At 39.7% G+C, this 21159-nt stretch overlaps 1 protein-coding gene across 1 annotated transcript in view; it reads left to right on the top strand.

Moving 5' to 3' along the window:
* The window catches only part of LOC100560431 (A.superbus venom factor 1), a 65523-nt gene that overhangs the window by 8086 nt on the left and 36278 nt on the right, over nt 1–21159 (top strand). Inside the window, exons 5-17 of the mRNA XM_008103738.3 lie at nt 1074–1159; nt 1733–1815; nt 3294–3384; nt 8888–8990; nt 9101–9221; nt 12934–13049; nt 13234–13380; nt 14216–14410; nt 14785–14979; nt 15291–15452; nt 15560–15689; nt 17841–17915; nt 20277–20477. Of these exons, the coding sequence (XP_008101945.3) occupies nt 1074–1159; nt 1733–1815; nt 3294–3384; nt 8888–8990; nt 9101–9221; nt 12934–13049; nt 13234–13380; nt 14216–14410; nt 14785–14979; nt 15291–15452; nt 15560–15689; nt 17841–17915; nt 20277–20477 (1705 nt within the window). The remainder of the gene's footprint in view (nt 1–1073; nt 1160–1732; nt 1816–3293; nt 3385–8887; nt 8991–9100; nt 9222–12933; nt 13050–13233; nt 13381–14215; nt 14411–14784; nt 14980–15290; nt 15453–15559; nt 15690–17840; nt 17916–20276; nt 20478–21159) is intronic.

Raw genomic sequence — 21159 nt, 5'->3', positions numbered from 1 at the left:
TAGCGTGTTTCAAAGCTTCATAGAAATGTGGAAATGTTGGCCAGTCCCACTAGCAACTGGAGACTGAAAGTGTTACACTAAAATCTGAACAAACAAAATCTGTATCATAAATGTGTATCATGCTTTTTTTCCAAAAATGCGCAGAGTGGCATATCTTCTTTTATCATAAAGATGTTTTGGTGTGGGGACTCTTCCACACAGCTGAATAAAATCCCACATTATCTGCTTTGAACTGGAATATATGGCAGTGTGGACTCTGATATCCCAGTTCAGAGCAGATATGGGGTTTTGTGCCTTGATATTCTGGGTTATATGGCTGTGTGGAAGGGCGCTGAGTGAGCTTTATGGCTAAACTAGGATTTGAATTCAGTGCTCTGGCCTGCTATATTGGTTTTTATTTCCATACCATGATGGTTCACAGTATACATCCAGCAGAAGGCTTTGAAATCTTGAATGCAATTTTCTGAAATGCTTGGGACCAGGGGATTTTTACATATTGGATATTTTTGGCTTTCAGATTGCTTGCATTTGCATTTATAATGAAAGGAGGAAAGGGGAATAGCTACACACCCACAGAGTTTTGTCAAGAGTTCTCACTCCACCACTTTCAGAAATTTGATATCACAAAGAGAAGGGGGTGAGGAAAAGCTAGATTCTACAGCTTGATTCAGACAAACACCCTGTAAAATGGAGACTTCAGAGGACACAAAGTCCAAATGGATCCAAGCACTGTGGCAATGAAGAATGTTGAAAAGCTGGCCAGTCCACATGCCCAATTTCCAGTGCGCCTGCTTGACCCTGCACCCCTATTGCCCAAGCAGAAGAAGAGTGAAGTTATTGAATTTCTGGCCAGAATGGAGCAAGCACTCCTCAAGGAAAAAAATAATGGGCACAAGATGTGTTGCTAGCCCCCTTTCCTCAAAGGCAAACGTGGGTGGTGGCAGCAACTTTTTGTTTTTTGGAAACTTTCAGATTTTGGATTTCTGGAAAAGTGAAACCCAACCTGCATATCTAATACATCTAGGGATATTGTATTCTTTGAACACCCTCATAAACATTTTTTCTCTTTTTAGACACCAGAAGGCACTATTGTCAGCCAGAATGCTTTCAATCCCAAATCAACGCTCACCCAGTCATTTAATCTACCTGAGACTGTCAGGTAATTATGAAAATTGCCCTACAAGAAGTATGTACATAAACTAGGCTGAAACAGCAATTACTGGAGAACATATCACCCTTTATTCCTAGGATAGGGGAATTCTGATTTCAAATTGAATTTTGACTACTTTACGAATTCTGACACATACTTTATTGTTGAAATTGCCAAATGCATTTTATTCCATCTTTTCCCCTAAAGACCTAGGGTAGTACATAAGAGGCATTACTTCATTTTATTTATTTATTTTAAAAACCTGTGAAGTAGGGTATATCAACAGTGGGAATGAAGGAATTTCCGGCAAATTACCCATGGGCAAGTGAGAATTTGAACTCAGGGTTTGGGAAAGTGTCCAGATTTCAGCTTCTTCATGCCCAGGTCATAAAAACTTGAAGTCAGGCATTTTATTTCAATAATGAGTTTTCCCAATCACAGATGAAGGCCAAATATTAACTATTGTGCGTGTTCGTTATGACCTGCTAAGTGTCAGAAAAAGGATGTGTGGTTGGCATTTCATACTTGTCATGGATTAATAAAACAAAAGCACTCACAAATCCTTCAATTTCCCTCCTCTAGTTTGGGAACCTGGAATGTTGTGACTAAATATCAAGATTCCCCTCAGGAGACCTTCAAAACACCATTTGATGTCAAAGAATATGGTAAGAAGAGCAGCCTTCCCTATTCAGACTCATCTTGTCTGATCCATGGCTTCATCTTCTCTTTAGCCTTCTGACTTATTTGGTCCTTTATTAATGTTATTCCTATTTAATGTGACTTATTTGAAACTATAAGGATAACAATCTTCTCTAAAGGTAGCTTATATATAAAGTCTCATGGAATCCAGGAGGCAAACTGTCATTCAAGCAAGACATCATGGGCAACCCATTGTTTCTCTGCCTACTCCTTGTAATAAAAACATTCATTGCTATTGAAAGAAAAACCTGCCAATACCTGTAGATTATGCCACTTCCCCATCACCTATCAAGTACAATGGAATTGATCCACTTTGGTGCCAGCATCCTGGCACTAATGTAATGCCAGGAGTTGCTATTCTCCTCCTCTTCCTCTTTACTGGATCCCCTCTCATTATTCCCGAGGCAGTAGTTTTTTTAAAAAAAAAATCACTTACATTTGATTTTTTAATTATCTATATCTGCTGTTGCAAAATTGCCATGCTAGAGCAGCAGAAGTGCAGCTAGGTGGGATTATGAGGTTATGCAGAAAAAGGAGTGTAGGACAACATTTCTGTGTGAATGCAGATACCCATGATATCAAGGGTGGTTACACCAGTACTTAGCTGTGATCACTGGTCGCACAACTGCCGTGAATAACAGCTTTGTATGATCTCATTTAGGCCCCTTGTACATTGCCATATAAAATTCAGATTATCTGGTTTGAACTGGATTCTATGGCAGTGTAGACTTGTATAATCCAGTTCATAGTAGATAGTGTGGATTATCTGTTTTGATAACCTGGATTACACGGCAGTATAGAAGGGGCCATGGTAATATCTTTTTGGATTTTGTGTTAGGCAAAATTTCCAAAATACAACAGAGCATCCAAAAACTACAAACAGCAGGATACTTATAGTTGAGCATTCAGTTCACAGCAAGCAGAACGTGAAGTGTCATGTTGGCTCCTAAGGATCTTAGGAGGCAAAGATCCAGAGTTCAATCTTAAAGATTACAAACGGTATATTTACAAAAATAATACAATAACTACATTTCTTAATAGTAAGTAACTAGGTCCTAGCTACTCTATAACTCCATCTTTTCTAGGGTTCAAAAGAGAGGGAAAAATCTACAAGCACACATTTCTCTTGACGCACAAGCAGAGAGAGGTCTCAATACACACACCACACACTTAGATGTAAAAGTAGAAGTCAAAGACAAAAGGTAAAGTATCCATTCTACACAACCGATCAGAATGAGAGCAGAAACAGAGAGGAGAGAATATATATTCCAACTTTCATTCAGGAGACGGGAGAGGGAGGAATTCCCTCAGCCTATTCTAAGATAACTACTCCTCATTGAGCACTGCATACTTGGGCAGTGTGGGGTTGAATTCTAACAATGTCTCCTTTCCTTTGATTAAAATGTGTTTCCTCCTATTCTCCCTGTTTTTTTTTTCTGTCTAGTATTGCCAAGCTTTGAAGTTAACATTGAACCAACAGAGAAGTTTTTTTATGTTGATACCAACAGAAATTTCAACGTGTTTATCTCCGCAAGGTGGGTGTATGTGCAGTTGTGGGAAAGTATGGGAAAACTACACTGATACTTGCTTAACTTCAGAAGAATCCATTTGCCTCATACTGTTTAGCACAGACATGGGCAAGCTTTGGCCCTCCAGGTGTTTTGGACTTCAACTCCCATAATTCCTAACAGCCCAAGTTTATCCATGCCTGGTTTAGACGGATGCAATTTGCATACAAAATAAGTTGTGGTCATAGAGTGGCCCTCCTCCCTCACACAATTTTATCAGCAGGTAAGTAGGTAGTGGTATAGTGATGTCAATGGTTGAGTGTGACTCTGGAGACCAAGTTTCAAATGCCCACTCAGACATTGAAACCTATTGAGTCACCTTTGGCAGGTCACACTCTCTCAGCCTCTGCAAAATCTTGCCATAAGATGAAAAAGAGTTGAAAGCATACAGCAACAATTGGCCATCCTAATGAATTACAGTAGAGTCTCACTTATCCAACACTCGCTTATCCAACATTCTGGATTATCCAAAGCATTTTTGTAGTCAATGTTTTCAATATATCGTGATATTTTGGTGCTAAATTCATAAATACAGTAATTACTACATAGCATTACTGCGTATTGAACTACTGTTTCTGCCAAATTTGTTGTCTAACATGATGTTTTGGTGCTTCATTTGTAAAATCATAACCTAATTTGATGTTTAATAGGCTTTTCCTTAATGCCTCCTTATTATCCAACATATTCGCTTATCCAACATTCTGCCAGCCCGTTTATGTTGGATAAGTGAGACTCTACTGTATGTATTTTTAGGTAACATGTTGAAGTAGGTTGTGTATTTGTGTATAGGGAAGGCAATTTGAACAATTCATAGATGTCTGTGAGTGGAAAGCTGGAAATCTAATATGTTTCGTTTAATATGTATGTAATGTTAGTGTAATTATGTCTTTAAGATTATGTCATACTAAATGGAATGATTCTTTTGCGGGTTTTATGCACACACACACATATCTTTTGTTAATTTTGGTAGAAAATAGTCTAGTTTGAATATTTTTGATTGCTTAATTTTTTTTGAGCATTTCTATGTAAACCACAATAAAAATAAGTTTTAAAGGAAGCATGCAACAATAAAAAATTAAATTATAAAATATACACAAGTGAAAAAGTGTAATATTAAAGAAAAAAATAATAAAGTTCAATACATTTTCCTTACATTATAGGCAATAACATATTGAGATTTCATGCTATATCTTGGGCCAATACATAATAGACCATGTACATCTTTTAGTCTATTAATTTGTTTAAAAACATATTAAAAGTTTCCAGCATACCTGAAGTGGTCCACAGTTTATGACATCAACCAGAAATAGTTGCAGGATCCCTCCCCAGATTAACTCTTGTATAGCTAGCAATGCCCATGTAATGAATTACTGCTAAATATAAATTAATGCATTTGTGATAATAACAAATTACATAATGAATTACTGTAAAAAGTAACTTTTCAGCATTTTAGCCTAATCTAGTTTAATAAGAAACCTTTTAAAATAACTTGATGATTTGAGATTTTCAAACAATAAATCATTTCATTTGTCATAAATAATACAGTTTTGGGAAATACAATAGTACTGAAAAAACTTGGGTTACATGAAAGTTTATTTCCTGATCAATATTGCAAGCCTCTTAACTCTATGCAGTGGAATCCATGGTTTCCCATGTCATGGTGAATGAAACACAAATAGACATTTACAGTTAGCAATCTCTTTTGTGAAAACACTTTAGTTCTTTGTGATGGATTAAGATTATCTCATAGAAAAGTTGAATTTCCACCTAAGCTCTGAGCATCCTTGATCATTCCTTTCAGAACTGTGATGCTCAGAACCAACTAATACATATTCACTCGGAAATATGCCCCATTCAGCTTCATTGTACATGTGTACAGGGTTTCTGTTATGGGTAGAAGTCATGGCAACAGTGGCCGAAGACTTTATTGCACAGAAATGGAAAACCAGCATGGAGGTAGAATTATCACTGTGTAATATCATTGCCATTTTGCCATTTCCCTACAACAAATCCATCCCCTCTTATTGATTGAAAGAACCCGTCAATAGTCCCTGATTGTACCACAGTGGTGAGCCTACCTGATATGATGATCCCAAGCGATTCTGTGCCAGGATGCTGTGATGTCAGGGAATGGGGTTGTCTTCCTCCCCCACTCTCCCCTTGCTGTAAAAGAAAATTTTCATTTTTAAAACATTTATTTTACCTGCACTTTGTGGAATTCTGAAGTGCCTTTAACAGATTTTTAAAAAATAAAAGAATGGAACTGCAGGAAGGGAGAGTTATATCTCTCATCCAGAAGTTTGCATACCAAAATGCCACAGTTGTGTGATGCTTGGAGCAGTGAGATCCTGATTGTCCCCATGCCAATAAGTTGCTGCTCTACCTGATCACATGAATGGCAGGAGATAATGGCATCACGCAATACAATCCTATGACTAACAGCAATCCTTTTTTGTACTACTCAAATTTCAAGAAATATAGGGGTATAATTGATACAACATATCATGCAGAATGTAGCCCTACTAATCTAAAAGAATATACAGTAGATTCTCACTTATCCAACACTCGCTTATCCAACGTTCTGGATTATCCAACGCATTTTTGTAGTCAATGTTTTCAATATATCATGATATTTTGGTACTGAATTTGTAAATACAGTAATTACTACATAGCATTACTGTGTATTGAACTACTTTTTCTGTAAAATTTGTTGTATAACATGATGTTTTGGTGCTTAATTTGTAAAACTTAATTTGATGTTTAATAGGCTTTTCCTTAATCTCTCCTTATTATCCAACATATTCGCTTATCCAACATTCTGCTGGCCCGTTTACGTTGGATAAGCGAGACTCTACTGTATTTAGAAATATATGAGTAACCTTTGACCATGTCCATCATAGATTATTTACAAAGTAGTAGCTGGCAGACTTGAGCCCAGATCCATTTTTAGCAGTTTCCTTCAGCTCCTTTGGTTTGTTCGGGTGCCAGTAATGGCAAGGGACCAGCTGCCACGGATTCTCATCCAAAACGGGACCACATGGCAGCCGATCTCGGCTCCTCCTATTCTGCACAACAGTTTGATCTTTTTGATTTTCCTTTATTTTCCTTTTTTAAAATTATTTTTATTTAGTAGGACTGACTGGGAGTTGGGAACGTGCGAAGACAGGTGGGTGTGGGATTTGGGAGACTCACAAAATCACAAGTCGAACACTTCCCAAGCTTTTAGGAATGTGTGATGTATTTTCGGATGATGCGCGCAGATCCCAGTAGGGTGGCCTTTTGCAGTTGGCAGATTGTAATTTTGTCAATGTCTATTGTTTCCAAATGTTGGCTGAGATATTTTGGCACGGCACCCAATGTACCCATCACCACCAGGACCACCTGTACTGGTTTCTGCCAGAGTCTTTGAAGTTCAATCTTGAGGTCCTGATAGAGGCTGAGGTTTTCCTGTTGTTTTTCATCAATTCGACTGTCATCTGGGATGGCGACATCAATCATCAAACCTTTTTCTTTTCCACAACTGTGATGTCTGGTGTGTTGTTTTCCAGAACTTTGTCAGTTTGGATTCGGAAGTCCCACAGGATCTTTGAGTGTTCATTTTCCATTAGCTTTGCTGGTTTGTGATCCCACCAGTTCTTTACTGCTGGCAGGTGGTACTTGAGGCATAATAAGTTTCAATAAATCATTGGGGCCACATAGTTGTGCCTCTGTTTGTAGTCTGTGCGATTTTCTTACATCAGCTGAGGATATGATCAATGGTTTCGTCAGTTTCCTTGCACAGTCTGCATTTTGGGTCATCAGCTGATTTTTTGATCTTGACCTTGATTGCATTTGTTCTGATGGCTTGCTCCTGGGCTGCAAGGATCAGGCCTTCTGTCTCCTTCTTCAGTGTCCCATTCGTGAGCCATTATCATTATTATTAATCCCAGCAAACAAAAAGAAAGCCCTCACTTTCTGAAAACTAATACCACCTAATTTCCTCTAGAGTAGAAAGTAGAAGCATTAAACTCAGAGATTGAAGCCTGCCCACTCCAGACAGGGGCTGCAGTAGAGCAAAAAGAAGATTTTTTAAAGAAAGTCCAGGGAGATGGCTCCTGGTGGATCGCTTTAAGTCTCCTTAAATGCCTTGGAAAGCTGTGTTTTGGGAGAGAGCGTGCACACCTGTAGCCTATCTCCTCTAGAGTAGAAAGAAACAGCTCTAACAAAGCATTAAACCTGATCTCTTCAACAGTCTGAAGGGAAAGGATTGCAGAAAGAGTGTTATCTTAAGTCTGATTCTTTTAATCCAGGCCTTAATGAAGTATATGGAGGGGGAGCCTGTGGGAAGTCCCCCCTCATAATGGGCCAGATAGGGTGCTTTCTTGTCTGTTTTAACTGAACTGTTTTTGGCCTTGTTATGATGTTGTTTTATATGTTTTCTGTGTTCAAGTTGTTGTATGATGTTTTTGACAATTGACTGTTTTGTACACATGTTGGAAACCACCTTGAGTCCTCTCGAGGAGATAGAGCAGTATATAAATAAATGTTGTTGTTGTTATTAACCCTGTTACTGACACCCAGGCTCCCTTGAAGGAAAAAGGGAAAGGGTGCCAGGAATAGAAAGGGGAACCTAGAAGCCTTTATTGGCTACAGACCAAAAACAGCTATCCGGCTACCCATCTGTTTTTCAGAGTCGTGCAAAAACTAATTTGGGTGTCAACCGGGATCCAGCCAGCAGAAACATATTGAGGTTTAGCCGAAAAGCCTAGTTGGTGGTTTCTATGTTGTTGGTGGAGCAGGTAGTGAATCAGCTTCAGGTGTTAATCTGAACATTAAAGGAACTACAGTGTTCCCTCACTACTTCGCGGTTCACTTTTTGGATAGCATTAGGGGCCTCATCACACTTGAGCATTTATCCACTTTAAATCCGGTTTCTGCCTCCTGCAGAATTCTGGGGTTTGTAGTTAGGTGAAGTCTGGGACCTGTCTGGCTGAGCTGTTTAAAGGCCCCTCCCTAAAGTGGATTTAAAGTGGATCCAAACTCTAGTGTTATGAAGTGGTAGGAAAGGTTAACATGCCTGTAACATTTGTTTCACTGTCTGTGCCCCTGTTCTGAAGATTTCACCTCACTTTCAGTCCCAGTTTTGAAAATTCTAGATTGTTGTGGAAACAAGGATTCAGTGGAGACACCTATAAAGTTTCAGTGGAGACACCTTTTTCCATAATAATTCTTCCAGAGTGAATTTCCCTTCCTAGGTGTATAGCCCAGAAACCACACAACACTCCTTTCCTCTCACTTCCTGTTGTCTCACCCTTGTTAACTATGAGTTGGATGTAAATCTGTAATTTGGAGATTGCCTGTACTGAGTTTCCCCCAATGGTATCAAATGCAAAAGGCTCATATGGTATCAAATGCAAACTTCTTGGCACTATGTTCCATGTAAACAGAATAAAGGTGAGCAAGCATGTCTCGTTTCATTGTGTTGTTCCAGATACCTTTATGGAAAGAATGTGGAAGGTGTAGCCTTTGTCCTCTTTGGCGTGAAAGTTGATGATGAGAAAAAGAGTATTCCAGACTCACTCAGGAGAATTCCAGTAAGACGATCCTTGTATTTTGGAGTGTGTGGGAGAGAACTTGAGAGGAGTTTAGAAAGATATACAGCATTGATATCCTTTTTACGGTATGTTCTTTATCTCCTTTCTAGATTCAAGATGGGGAAGGGGGTGCAATGCTAACAAGAGAAATGCTTCAGACCCGATTTCGCAACCTTAATGAGCTTGTTGGGCACTCTCTCTACATCTCTGTAACAGTGATGACAGAATCAGGTGAGTTGTGGCTCCTCTGAGGAAAAAATACATTTTAAGGATGAATCTTTCTACCCAGAGCACCCAAATAGTAAGATCCCCTTTTCACTAATATTTAGATCTTTAACTACCTTCCTCTCATCTTTGCCTTTTAACTTCGATGGAAGAAGTAATGGCTCCTTGGCCCAGAAACAGGAATATTTTCTCTGCTTACAGAGGGTGGTTCGGTTCTACACAGCCATCTAAACTGAGTCAGGATGTGGGTAAAAGTTAGCCAGTTTACTGCAGAACACCTACATAGGCATCCTAGGACCCGGTTGGAGGCTGGGAGAGTATCCACAGAGGTCCACGAAATGTGTATCGATCCAAACCTAAGATTATTTTTGGTACCTTTTTTTTATAAGATGCACTGATGGGTGCCATGACATGATGGGCAGCACTCATGGACAGCCGCATGTCTGGCGGGAATCTAGCTTTGCTTCTAGGTTTTTCAAATGTGCCAGCACTAGCCCCGTCCTGGTGAGTTCTCTGCATTTCTCTGTCTTGAGTCCAGCTCTGCATGGGATATACACTTATCAGCATCAGCAAATATTATGGCTTGTTTTGGAATTTCCAGTGAGTTTTTAACAGACTGGCTAAATGTGCACAACACCCATTGAGGGTGTTCATTTGTGGACACCTACCCTCACGACATATTGGAACTGCATTTTAATGCATGTGTAGAACCCAAATTTAGCTTTTTCAGCTCTTAATTGTAAAAAACAGTAATAATATTGTCCAGTATTCTCAGTGAGTTCAAAGCAACAAAAACTCTGGCAGTGCATGTTAGCATGGGAACCTGTCTTGAAATAATGATGTTGGACCTTTAGATTGTTGAATTGTATCTCCCATGGTTCCTTTCTTCTGGCTATTTTTGATCAGGATGAAGGGAACTGTTGTCCAGATGTCTAATACTATAGGTAACTCATTTCAGAAACACTTCTTTGTATTTCTGTTGGAAGTGTTGAGGCTTCTTCAGAATCTTAGTCTCTTTTGCATAAGGTAGTTCATTTCATAGTCCATGTTTTCCTGCAACTTTAGCAAGCAAGTTGGACTCAAATTATAGTAATCAACACAGGGCTGTAGCCAAGGGGGGGGTAGAGGTTCACCCCCCCCCCCCCCGAAATTTTTCAGGTTTACTCGTGAATTTTAACTGATTAAACAAATTTCCATGAGTGTCCACTGATGTTTATCTGTCTTGAGTGTCCACTGATGTTTATCAATTGAGCCTGATTTCTAAATTATTTTGTGTTATGGAACTAGTCTTCATGATTCACTAAAAAAAAAAAAGTTTCAACCCCTCCCACTGATTTTTTTTTCTGGCTATGCAGGCCCCTAGGACCCAGTTGGAGAGTGGGAAGGTGGCCACAGAGATTCATGAAATGTGTATCGATACAAATAGAGGATTATTTTTATCTGGTTTGAACTGGATTCTATGAGTCTACACTTCCATGTAGTCCAATTCAAAGCAGATTATTTGGATTCAGAAACTCTATTATATGGTAGTACAGATGGGACCTGACATGTTTTCCATTCAGTGTGCTTGGTTTTGTGTTAGACGGTGGAAGTGAATATACAATTTATTCATTAAGCATGATTATGGTAACATCTCTACATAAATCCCACTGTAGTAGGATTGATCCCAGGGGAGAATTCCCCCCACCCTCAGTGTCTAACTTGAGCATTCATTGATTCAGAATCTCATATAACGTACAAGAATTCTGTGGTGCCTCTGTCTTTTTGCTTGCAATAATATAATGTGTCTAAGGATACATCTGCACTATAGAATTAATGAAGTTTAACACTAGTTTCATTGCCATAGCTCAATGCAATGGAATGATTTGAACTGTAGTTTTATAAGTGTGCTGGTACTGCTGTACCAGAAGCTCAGACTTTATTTTCTTGTTGCTAATGTTTGCAATCATAGGACAGGCCGCCTGTCAATCATCAAGTTTGGTTCCGCCCCTTGTTCAGGGCTCTGGGAGGGAAGGAGCCATTTTTAAGTTAGTCTCACTAAGGAAGCTATGCTATAGGACGTAGACCAACTCGTCCCGTAGAAAAGCTTCATATCTCAAGAACATCCGGGGATATAGAACATCTGAGGAAACAGAAACAGAAATTCCAGGGGAAAAGTCCCAAAAGCTCTGGCTGAGAGCTTACGGCCTCTCAGCCTCACAACTCCTGAGGGAAACAGCCCTAAGTTTCTAAAGACTCAAAGAGAGAACAGCATCACAGATCCACGGAACCCCAGCTGAAACATCTGCAAGCCTTGGCTGGTAGGTCCACTCGATACCCAGACACACTTGGAATCGGTAGTGGGTCCCACATCAGCTAAGCCCATAAGATAGACAGCCTGGGAGAGGTTATAAGAGGGTTTTCACAGTTATCCAAAGCCAATTGCCTGCCCCCTGGGGACAAGACTGAAAGGGCCAACAGTTTATTAAGGAAACTTTGATGTGTTATTTGACTCCTTGAAGATTTATTATTTGTTCATCAATAAAGACTTTTTTATCACATTAAAGACCCAAAGGACTATCCTTGTTCAGGAAAATTCTCAACAACCTCTTTCGAGGCACCCTGGCTTCCCGCTGGGCATAAAGAATGCGTCCTATACAAAGACAATAGTTACAGGCCCAGCGCGTGACAGAACAATAAGGTCTTTGATCTTCTCTGCATACTGCACAGATCTTATTTGCAGTGCAAAAAACATGAAAGAACAATGCAACAACAAACTTTATTACAATCTATGAGAGAACAACATAATATTCAAAATGAAGAACAATTTTAACCAACATAAACTTACCAGTATTTCAATGGGTATTGTGGACTTGCTTTTGGCTGGTGAGATGGTCAAGTAAATTAGGATTGCTGTTATTGTGTGCCTTCAAGTCATTTCAGACTTAGGACAACCCAAAGTCTAAAATTTAGGGTGGGGGATGGTAAATGAAATGACCTTGGAGGGCCACATTCAATCCTTGGGCCTTAGTTTGGGGACTGCTGATCTAGATACCTATGGTGTGTGAACTGTCTATCTGTTAATTATTTGAGGCTCCCTTTTTTGTATTATCAAATTTGTTTCATTATCTTTTCGGTATAAGCCTCTTATTATTGTGGGATAATATATAAGTCCTCTGTAGCCTTTTCTTCATGATAAATAAATTTCTATGGTTGGTTACATTCACAGGCTTTCTTTGGCAATCGAACATATAGGTAAAGGGTAAAGGTTTTCCCCTGACGTGAAGTCCAGTCATGACCGACTCTGGGAGTTGGTGCTCATCTCTATTTCTAAGCCGAAGAGCCAGCGTTGTCCGTAGACACCTCCAAGGTCATGTGGCCGGCATGACTGCATAGAGAGCTGTCACCTTCCCGCCGGAGCAGTACCTATTGATATACTCACATTTGCATGTTTTCGAACTGCTAGGTTGGCAGAAGCTGGGGCTAACAGCGGGCGCTCATTCTGCTCCCAGGATTTGAACCTGGGACCTTTTGGTCTGCAAGTTCAGCAGCTCAGTGCTTTAACACACTGTGCCACCAGGGCCCCCATATATCTATATATATCGAACATATATAGAAATGGAAATAGGAGATAAAAAATGGCACGAATTAAAATTGTATATTGTGCATGTACTCTCTTAACATTTTTTTTCTCCCTTTCCAACAACTTAGTTTCATTTTTTCTTGTTTCCCCCCCCAGGAAGTGATATGGTGGTGGCTGAGAAAGGTGGCATTAACATAGTGACATCTCCCTATCAGATCCTCTTCACTAAAACCCCAAAGTTCTTCAAGCCAGGGATGCCCTATGAACTGATGGTAATCTTAATTACATTCCCCTTTCATCTCATGGTCCAGTTTCAGGAATACTAATACTGCCTTCAGACTGAGACACACAATCTGCCTTTAGAAATCTCCCAAAATCTTGGATATTCTGGGGATGTAGCCTCTGAAGGGACTTCTACATTTCACATTCAGTCACATTTTTGGAATTGTTTCACAGGTGTTTGTCACCAACCCTGATGGTTCCCCAGCTGCCCGCGTCCCTCTGGTATCGGAGCCCATTCGGGCTGAGGCAACCACCCTCAACGATGGGACAGCCAAGCTGATCCTGAACATACCAGCAAACAAACAAGAACTAAGAATCACTGTGAGTCACTCTGAAATTATGTTTCTTTTTTCCTGAACCACAGTGCCTTATCTTCTAAGCACAGAAGCAGAACAGTTGGCACACTTTTAAGGTAAAACCTATGGCTCAGTGGCAAAGTTCATGCTTTGTGGGCAACTGGCTGTTCTAGAGCTGAATTTTCATGTGGCTCATTCAGCCCTTGCTATAGCCCTCATGCCAAAACCTTACTGCATGTTTTCTGTTCAGACCTTTGGCAAGAGTGACCTCTCCCATCTGTGAAAAGATTATTCAAAGGAAGGAAGGAAAGTGACTTTGTGGGGTGGAGGATGGCAGAAGATGGGGAGGAAAAAGGGATGATGAAATTATAGATGGCCTCTGCCACTAATATCAGCTTCATCTCCACACAATAGATTAGCATATATGGTCCCTGATGTGAATGTATTTTCAGCCTTTTTGAAGAATATTCTAAATTCACTCACAAGAGTTTCCATTGACAAAAGTCTTCTTTACTGATTTGTTGAGTTCCCCATCCTGTCACATCCTACCTTTTATAGCTAAAAGAGTCATCGTTATTTACTGTTCTCATATTAGAAAGTAGTCCTTTCATCCTGATGATCTATAGGTGATCACTTGTGGCCAAGTATGATTGTCTTCCAAGGGTAGACTTTTGGTGGTGGGTCCTGATGATGCCTATCACATCACAGAGGTACCTCACATATCTTGATAGGTACAAAATATTTACGATTTTTTTCTCTCTTGGCCGTTGTGTTTTTCTTCCCCATTGGTTCATTATGGATTGGAGAGTGGTTAAGTTAAATTTCTTTGAAAGTTTGTTAATCTTTCTCACCCCCTCTAGGTAAAAACCAACCAAGCAGGACTCCCAAATGAACGCCAGACAAACAGGACCATGGTGGCTACAGCCTATCAAACCCAAAGAGGAAACTATCTCCATTTAGCAGTTTCAGCTAGAGAGCTCAAGGCTGGGGACAACTTACCAGTCAACTTTAACATAAAAAGCAACGATCAAGGAATTAAATATATTACCTACATGGTAAGTGAAATAGAGCTGGACACAATGGAAATCCATGGCCCATTTTCTTATTTGTTTGTTGATTTTGTGTTTGTTTTCAAGGGAGAGAAAACTTCTTGTCATATGCCTAGTCCTTGGGAAATCTGGATCCAGAAATCTTTTCTGCAGTCATAGTCTTCTTTAAAACCCTCAATGGAGAACAGCTTCTAAATATGCTCTTTTGAGAAGCCAACAGAAATAAGCAAACTTTTTAATGTCATTGTGTTTTGTATGATAGAAAAACGTATTTATTTCACTTATGGTGTATATGCCGTATTCTTATCCTTGACAATCTCTCCTTTTTTAAAACCAAACCTCAACCCTCTTAATTAATCAAAATGTCTTTTTATCATCAGATCTTGACTAAAGGGAGAATACTCAAGGTTGGGAGGCAAGCCAGGTCTGAGGGGCAGAATCTAGTGACTATGTCTTTGTCCATCACTCCTAATCTCATCCCTTCCTTCCGAATTGTGGCTTACTACCAAGTGAAAAACAGTGAGATTGTGGCTGACTCTGTCTGGGTGGATGTGAAAGATACCTGCATGGGAACGGTAGGTCACCCCTTTTGCTGATACTATTTATCAATGTCAATGCAAGACCATCTCTTGGTGGTACTGGAACACAAGTGTGCAAAATCTGCCATTTTCTAAAACAGTAAATCTGTGCCCTATTGTGGATTGTAGATTAAACAGTCTGCACTGAGGAAACTATTTTCTCGTCTTATTTGACTTTAAGAGAAAGAAGTGGGCCGGGGACTTTAAACCCATTTTGCAACTTATTGAAAAGCTGATCATGGGAACAGTACACTTTTGTCAAAGTACATCAGTCAAATGTCCATGTTTTTGTTGCCTTTCCCAAACAGTTAGTTGTGAAAGGAGCAACTAATGCTGACGATCGAATTCACCAACCAGGACAAGCAATGAAAATCAAAGTAGAAGGGGATCCGAATGCTCGGGTTGGCCTTGTGGCTGTGGACAAAGCCGTCTATGTCCTGAACAAAAAGAATAAGATAAGCCAGACTAAGGTAAGGCACAGAATTCTATGGGATTTGTCACTCACAATGTTGAAGATTTTCCTGACTTGGAATTTGCTAAGTCTGTGCATTGTTTCATGGAGTCGATTCTCTTCTAGATTTGGGACACAGTAGAAAAGAGTGACATTGGCTGTACTGCTGGCAGTGGTAGAAATAATGTGGGTGTGTTTGAAGATGCTGGGTTGGCCCTGGAGACTAGCAACAGGCTTTCCACAAAACAAAGATCAGGTAGGTTTGGGACATGTCCATGGTATGAAATCTTAGCTTTGAAAATAAATGAGACGATATTTAATGTTCAATTAATGAAATAATATTCATCAGGAAAATTAATCCATTGATGCTAATACTAATAATTGAAATCATGCTTCATATGAAGTTCTCTGTTCTGTTCCAGGTCCCTAATTTTAAGAAGGATATAGATTAGTTTGAGCAGGTTCAGAGAAGGGCAACCAGGATTATTAGTACAGAGAACAAAACACATGGGAAAGGTTGAAAGAGCTGAGCATCTTCAACTTGGTGAAGAGAAAATTGAAAGATGACATGTGTGCACCCTTTAAAACCTCTGTCACAGGAGGTGGCAGGCCTGTATCATATTGCTGCAGAGAATAGATGTACATGAGAATAGATTTTACTTGAACATTAGAAGGATGTTATTGACAGGAAAGTGGTTCAACAAAGGAACCAATTACCAAGAGAAGTGGTAGGGTATCATTCTCTGAATCTCTTCAAAAATAAACTGTACAGCTCCGCTGTTTAAACTGGAGACCTATATTGAGCAGGGAAATGCACTTGATGGCCCATGAGGCCCCTTGTAACTCTATTTTTCTAAGATTATTTAATAGGAGCCCCTGATGGTGTAGTGGACTAAAGCCTTATGACTTGAAGGTTGGGTTGCTGACCTGAAAGCTGCCAGGTTCGAATCCAGCCCAGGGAGGGTGCGGATGAGCTCCCTCTATCAGCTCCAGCTCCATGTGGGGACATGAGAGAAGCCTCCCACAAGGATGATAAAAAACACATCCGGGCGTCCCCTGGGCAATGTCCTTGCAGACGGCCAATTCTCTCACTCCAGAAGCAACTCAAGTTGCTCCTGACATGAAAAAAAAAATATTTAATTATTCATTTGTCTAAATGGCCATTTTTTTGCCCTGGGATCATCAGGACTACTGAAAACTAAAAAAACTCCAGAGACTAGAAATCTGCTTCTGAGTCTCAAAAATTCTTATTTTTAAAATTTCAACTAGTACTTGGACACATTTCAACTTTTAAAGATTATTGTACCTGGAAGCTTCCAAAAGTAGCTATTCATCCTCTCTCTTTCTCCTTTTGTCCAGAAAAAGGTTGGTTTGGGAATTCTAGAAATTTGGAGGGCCACAAAAACATTTTTGGAGGGCCACATACCCCCTCGCTCCTAATTTAAAACATTATTTAAAATATTAGTTGCCCCAAAAACTAACCTGTTGTTTCCATGTTCTGAATGTGTAACATAGTAAAGAAATTAATTTGAGAATTTCACATTTAAGCCATGACTAGATGGTCTATAGCAGTGGTTCCCAACCTTTGGACCTCCAGGTGTTTTGGACTTCAGCTCCTACAGTTCTTAACAGCTGGTAAGCTGGCTGGGATTTCTGGTAGTTGAAGTCCAAAACACCTGGAGACCCCAAGGTTGGAAACCACTGGTCTTCCATTTTGGCATCTTATGGCTTGAAAGGTTTGCTCTGGGATGCCTGTCAGAGGAAGTTGGGGTGCAAGGTATGTGAGACGACAAACAGGTGTCCCATCTCCTCCTGTACATTAGCATGCCTATGCATCTTAAAACTCAAGAAAGGCTAATAAACAATTAATTCTTACAGGTGCATCTAGACTGTACAATTAATGTAGTTTGACACCATTTTAATTGCCATGGCTCAATGCTATGAATCCTCAGAGTTGTAATTTTATAAGGCTTTAGCCTTCTTCGCCGAAGGTGCCTCATTAAACTACAACTCCCATGGTTCCATAGCATTGAGCCCTGACTGTTAAAACGCTGTCAAATTGAATGAATTCCAAAGTATAGATGCACACCCCAAAAAAGCAGTTTTGATTATTTGGATAAGAGAAATCTTGAATTAAACATAGCTTCACACTGGTTACCCCATTCCTGCCCAAAATATCACACAGTGTAAATTCTTTTGGATTGTGTTTGCTGTCATCAAGAGAGTGACAGATGGACACATATCATTCCTGCCTTCCTGTTCTGTCATGGGAGTAAATCGTGTTCACCTCTCAATAAACCAGCACAGGATAGGTAGAAACGTGCATGAGATCACAGAATGTAGCATTGTCTTCTTATTTCATCAGGTCAATAATATCTTTTTTTTTTTTACTCTCCCACCCATTCAGATTTGAAGTGCCTCCAAGTTGCAAAAAGGAGACGCCGTCGCTCCATACAGCTTGTGGAGTCTAAAACAGGCAAAGGTATGTGACAAATGATAAAACCCCCAGGGAACTAAACATTAGCTTGAATGAATAACATCAGCTTGAATGAATAATGTTGTGAAATATGCAATAGGGTAGAAGAGTAGAAGGATATTCAAGTCACAAGGCTATAGGAGGGATTTTCTTTGTAGCGCTACTGCCAAACACACTAGGTGATACTCGATTAGATGGGGAGATCTCCTAAGGATATCAGGTCACTGTGCTGATCAGATGGGTGACATAGACCAGTGGCCTAGGTCTAGTCCTTAGAAGGATCTCAAGTTGCAAAACTGGGAAAGACCTTGGGAAGGAACTGCCAGTCATAGAGGGCAATGTCTGGCTTAGGTGGACAAGCAGCCTGACACATTCTCTATAATTTCAAGCCTGGATGATATAATAACAGAGCTTTGCAAACCTCTTTTGTCACACTACAACTCCCAATGATCTCCCAGGCAACATGGCCAGTGACTGTTGACCATTTCACAGAAAGCCTTTCCTGGAAGCCCTATATAGAAGCACTAGCTGTGCCCGGCCACGCGTTGCTGTGGCAAAGTGGTGGTGGTATTGGTTAAAAATTGTTGTGTAATTTTTATTTGACGTTATTTGTATTTTTTAATTAATTTTATTGTAAGCTATCTTTTTATTTATTATATTTTATTATTTTCTTGTATTATTTTTAGTTATTTTCTGTTATTATAGTATTTTATTATATTAATTTTTTAGTGTTTTTTATTATTTTTTATTAGGTTGCTAGGAGACCAAGTTGGAGGAGCTTAGCCTTCTAACTGTCAGCAATTTGATAAAAGCAATTATTCCTCTCTCTCTCATTAGGACTTTATTTTTCTTTTCTTTTTGTTGTATCAACCTAGAGGCGTGGATGATGGGTTGTGTTGTCAAATTTTGAGGTTGGGGGGCCTGTAGTATTGTTGTTTTGTGGGTCGCCGTGATGCCATCACTCTTTTATATATATAGATGTACAGCAGCAGCCTTGAGAACTATTGGAGAAATCCTTAGATTTTTGCAATGCTGCAGGGGGCACCTGGTTGTCCCAATACTGAAAATATTCCAGGAAAAGGTCATTTCCCAGATTCTATATGGTGCTACTCTCTGGGGATGGGGTAATTCTTAGGGCCCTTCCACACAGCCATATAACCCAGAATATCAAGGCAGTAATCCACAATATCTGCTTTGAACTGAGTTATCCAAGTCCACACTGTCAGAGTAATTCGTAGCGCAGCAGTAGTTGGATGGAGTCAGTGGAACACAGAACGAAGAGACACCCAGAGACGCTGGTAAAACTATATACAAAGTTTTACTGTACAAGACAAACAGACTTGCAGACAAACAAAGGACTTGACTCTCACTCTAGGCAGACAGCACTCAACACAGAACAGAACTGAACTGATGCAATCAGCAATGCACACATACTTGTGACTGGACACTCCCTAGCTCCAGCCACACATCAAGAACATCACAGCTTCTCAGTAATTAACTATTTCCAGGCTATAGTACACTCTGGATGATGCAATCAGTATGCAATACAGACAAGACACAAATTTCAGTTAAACACTACCAATACACAAATCCCACATTAACACACACTACCATAGCAGTTCAAAGCAGATAATATGGGATTTCATACATCTGTATGGAAGGGGCCTCAGGTGGCTGGACTGGTGACCACACAGAATGCATTTCTTAAGAAAATTTTAATTCTTTCACCTGTTGCTCCTGCAGCTCTGTTCAAGCAGAGAATGATTTGCCTTCTGTTAGATCTTGTATTTCTTTACTCAATTTTGTTCAACTACTGCAGAATGTTAGAAGATACTTCCATTATAATTTGTCCCAAACAGCTATCAAACAGCAAAATTTGGGTGTCAAGATATCAAGAATTGCTGGGATCATAAGTTTAAGGCTAACAAAAGGGTAACAGAAGAAGTGTATTTACTTTTGGAATATCTAGTTCTGCACAGAAAGTATATATTGGTTTGTATGTTTAAAAGAACAATTTTAATACTTTCCAACCTAATGGCTGGACAGGAACACATGTTCTGTGACTTCCATGCCTAGAGAAAGCTAAGAATATTAGCTCAGTGAAAATGAAAGGGGAAGGGAATTAGCATGTTTGATGGGAATGCCAGTGGAGTCCTAAACTGCTATTCACTGATTGATCAAATGATTGATTATCAAATGGATAACATAAGTATCAATCAGAGATGTAGCATTTGAAAAAAGATAAATGAGTCCTAGATATATGAAACTGATTTGTATTTCTGCTGTATTTTCTCTCCTGTTTAGTACATTAGCAATAATAGTTTAAGGGAACATTTTCTGACATTTCATCAAAATTACATATTTCAGCGGCTGAGTATCCTGACAAGAAACGGAGAAAGTGCTGTGAAGATGGCATGTATGAAAACCCCATGGGATACAGCTGTGAAAAGCGTGCTGAATACATAGATGACCAAAAAGAGTGCAAGACTGTTTTCCTTGAATGTTGCAATTTTATCAAAGACATACGAGATCAGAATCGGCGGGAGGAAGAATTGCAACTGGCAAGAAGCAAGTAGAACTTCATTTTTTTCCCTTTGCAAAACTCTCTACAAGATGATATCATGTGCACATATAAAATATGAATGGAAAATTATTATCTTTTTTTTAATGAATGAAAGTGTTTGTTTTCCATGATGTATATATGGAATCAGCTGATGGAAATAGAGTAAAGGATTTGAAGTGAACAGGATCTTGGTTAAGGCCTTATGTAGACATGCAAAATAATAAGTTTGTAGACATTCCGAGAAAGTTAAAATGAGAAACAGTGGTTACCAAAACACTGCCTATCTTCGCGATCATATTTTCTCATATGAACCTGTAAGAGCTCTAAGATACTCTGGGGAGGCCCTCATTTTGCTCCCGCCATTGTCACAAGCTTGGCTGGTAGTGAAACAAGGGGGAGAGCCTTCTTGGTGGTGGCTCCCTGGCTCTGGAAACCTCTCCCCAGGGAGATTAGACTGGTCACTTTTCATAAAGACCTAAAAACATGTGCCCCCCCCAGACATAATGTCTTGCTCCTGCCCTTTTCCATTGTTCCCTGCCTTGTAGTTATAGTGTTCTAATTGGTATTGCCCTTCTACCCCTAATTTATCATCTAGCTCCTGCACTTTATCCATCGGCCCTGTCCTTGCAACTGTATTGGACCAGCCCCTGCCTGCTCAAGTTTAGTATTGATTACTATGTCAGGCTA

Source organism: Anolis carolinensis, chromosome 2, assembly GCF_035594765.1.
Source record: "Anolis carolinensis isolate JA03-04 chromosome 2, rAnoCar3.1.pri, whole genome shotgun sequence".
Lineage (NCBI taxonomy): Eukaryota > Metazoa > Chordata > Lepidosauria > Squamata > Dactyloidae > Anolis > Anolis carolinensis.
The sequence above is the reverse complement of the archived record's forward strand: the minus strand, read 5'-3'. Positions and strand labels throughout refer to the sequence as shown.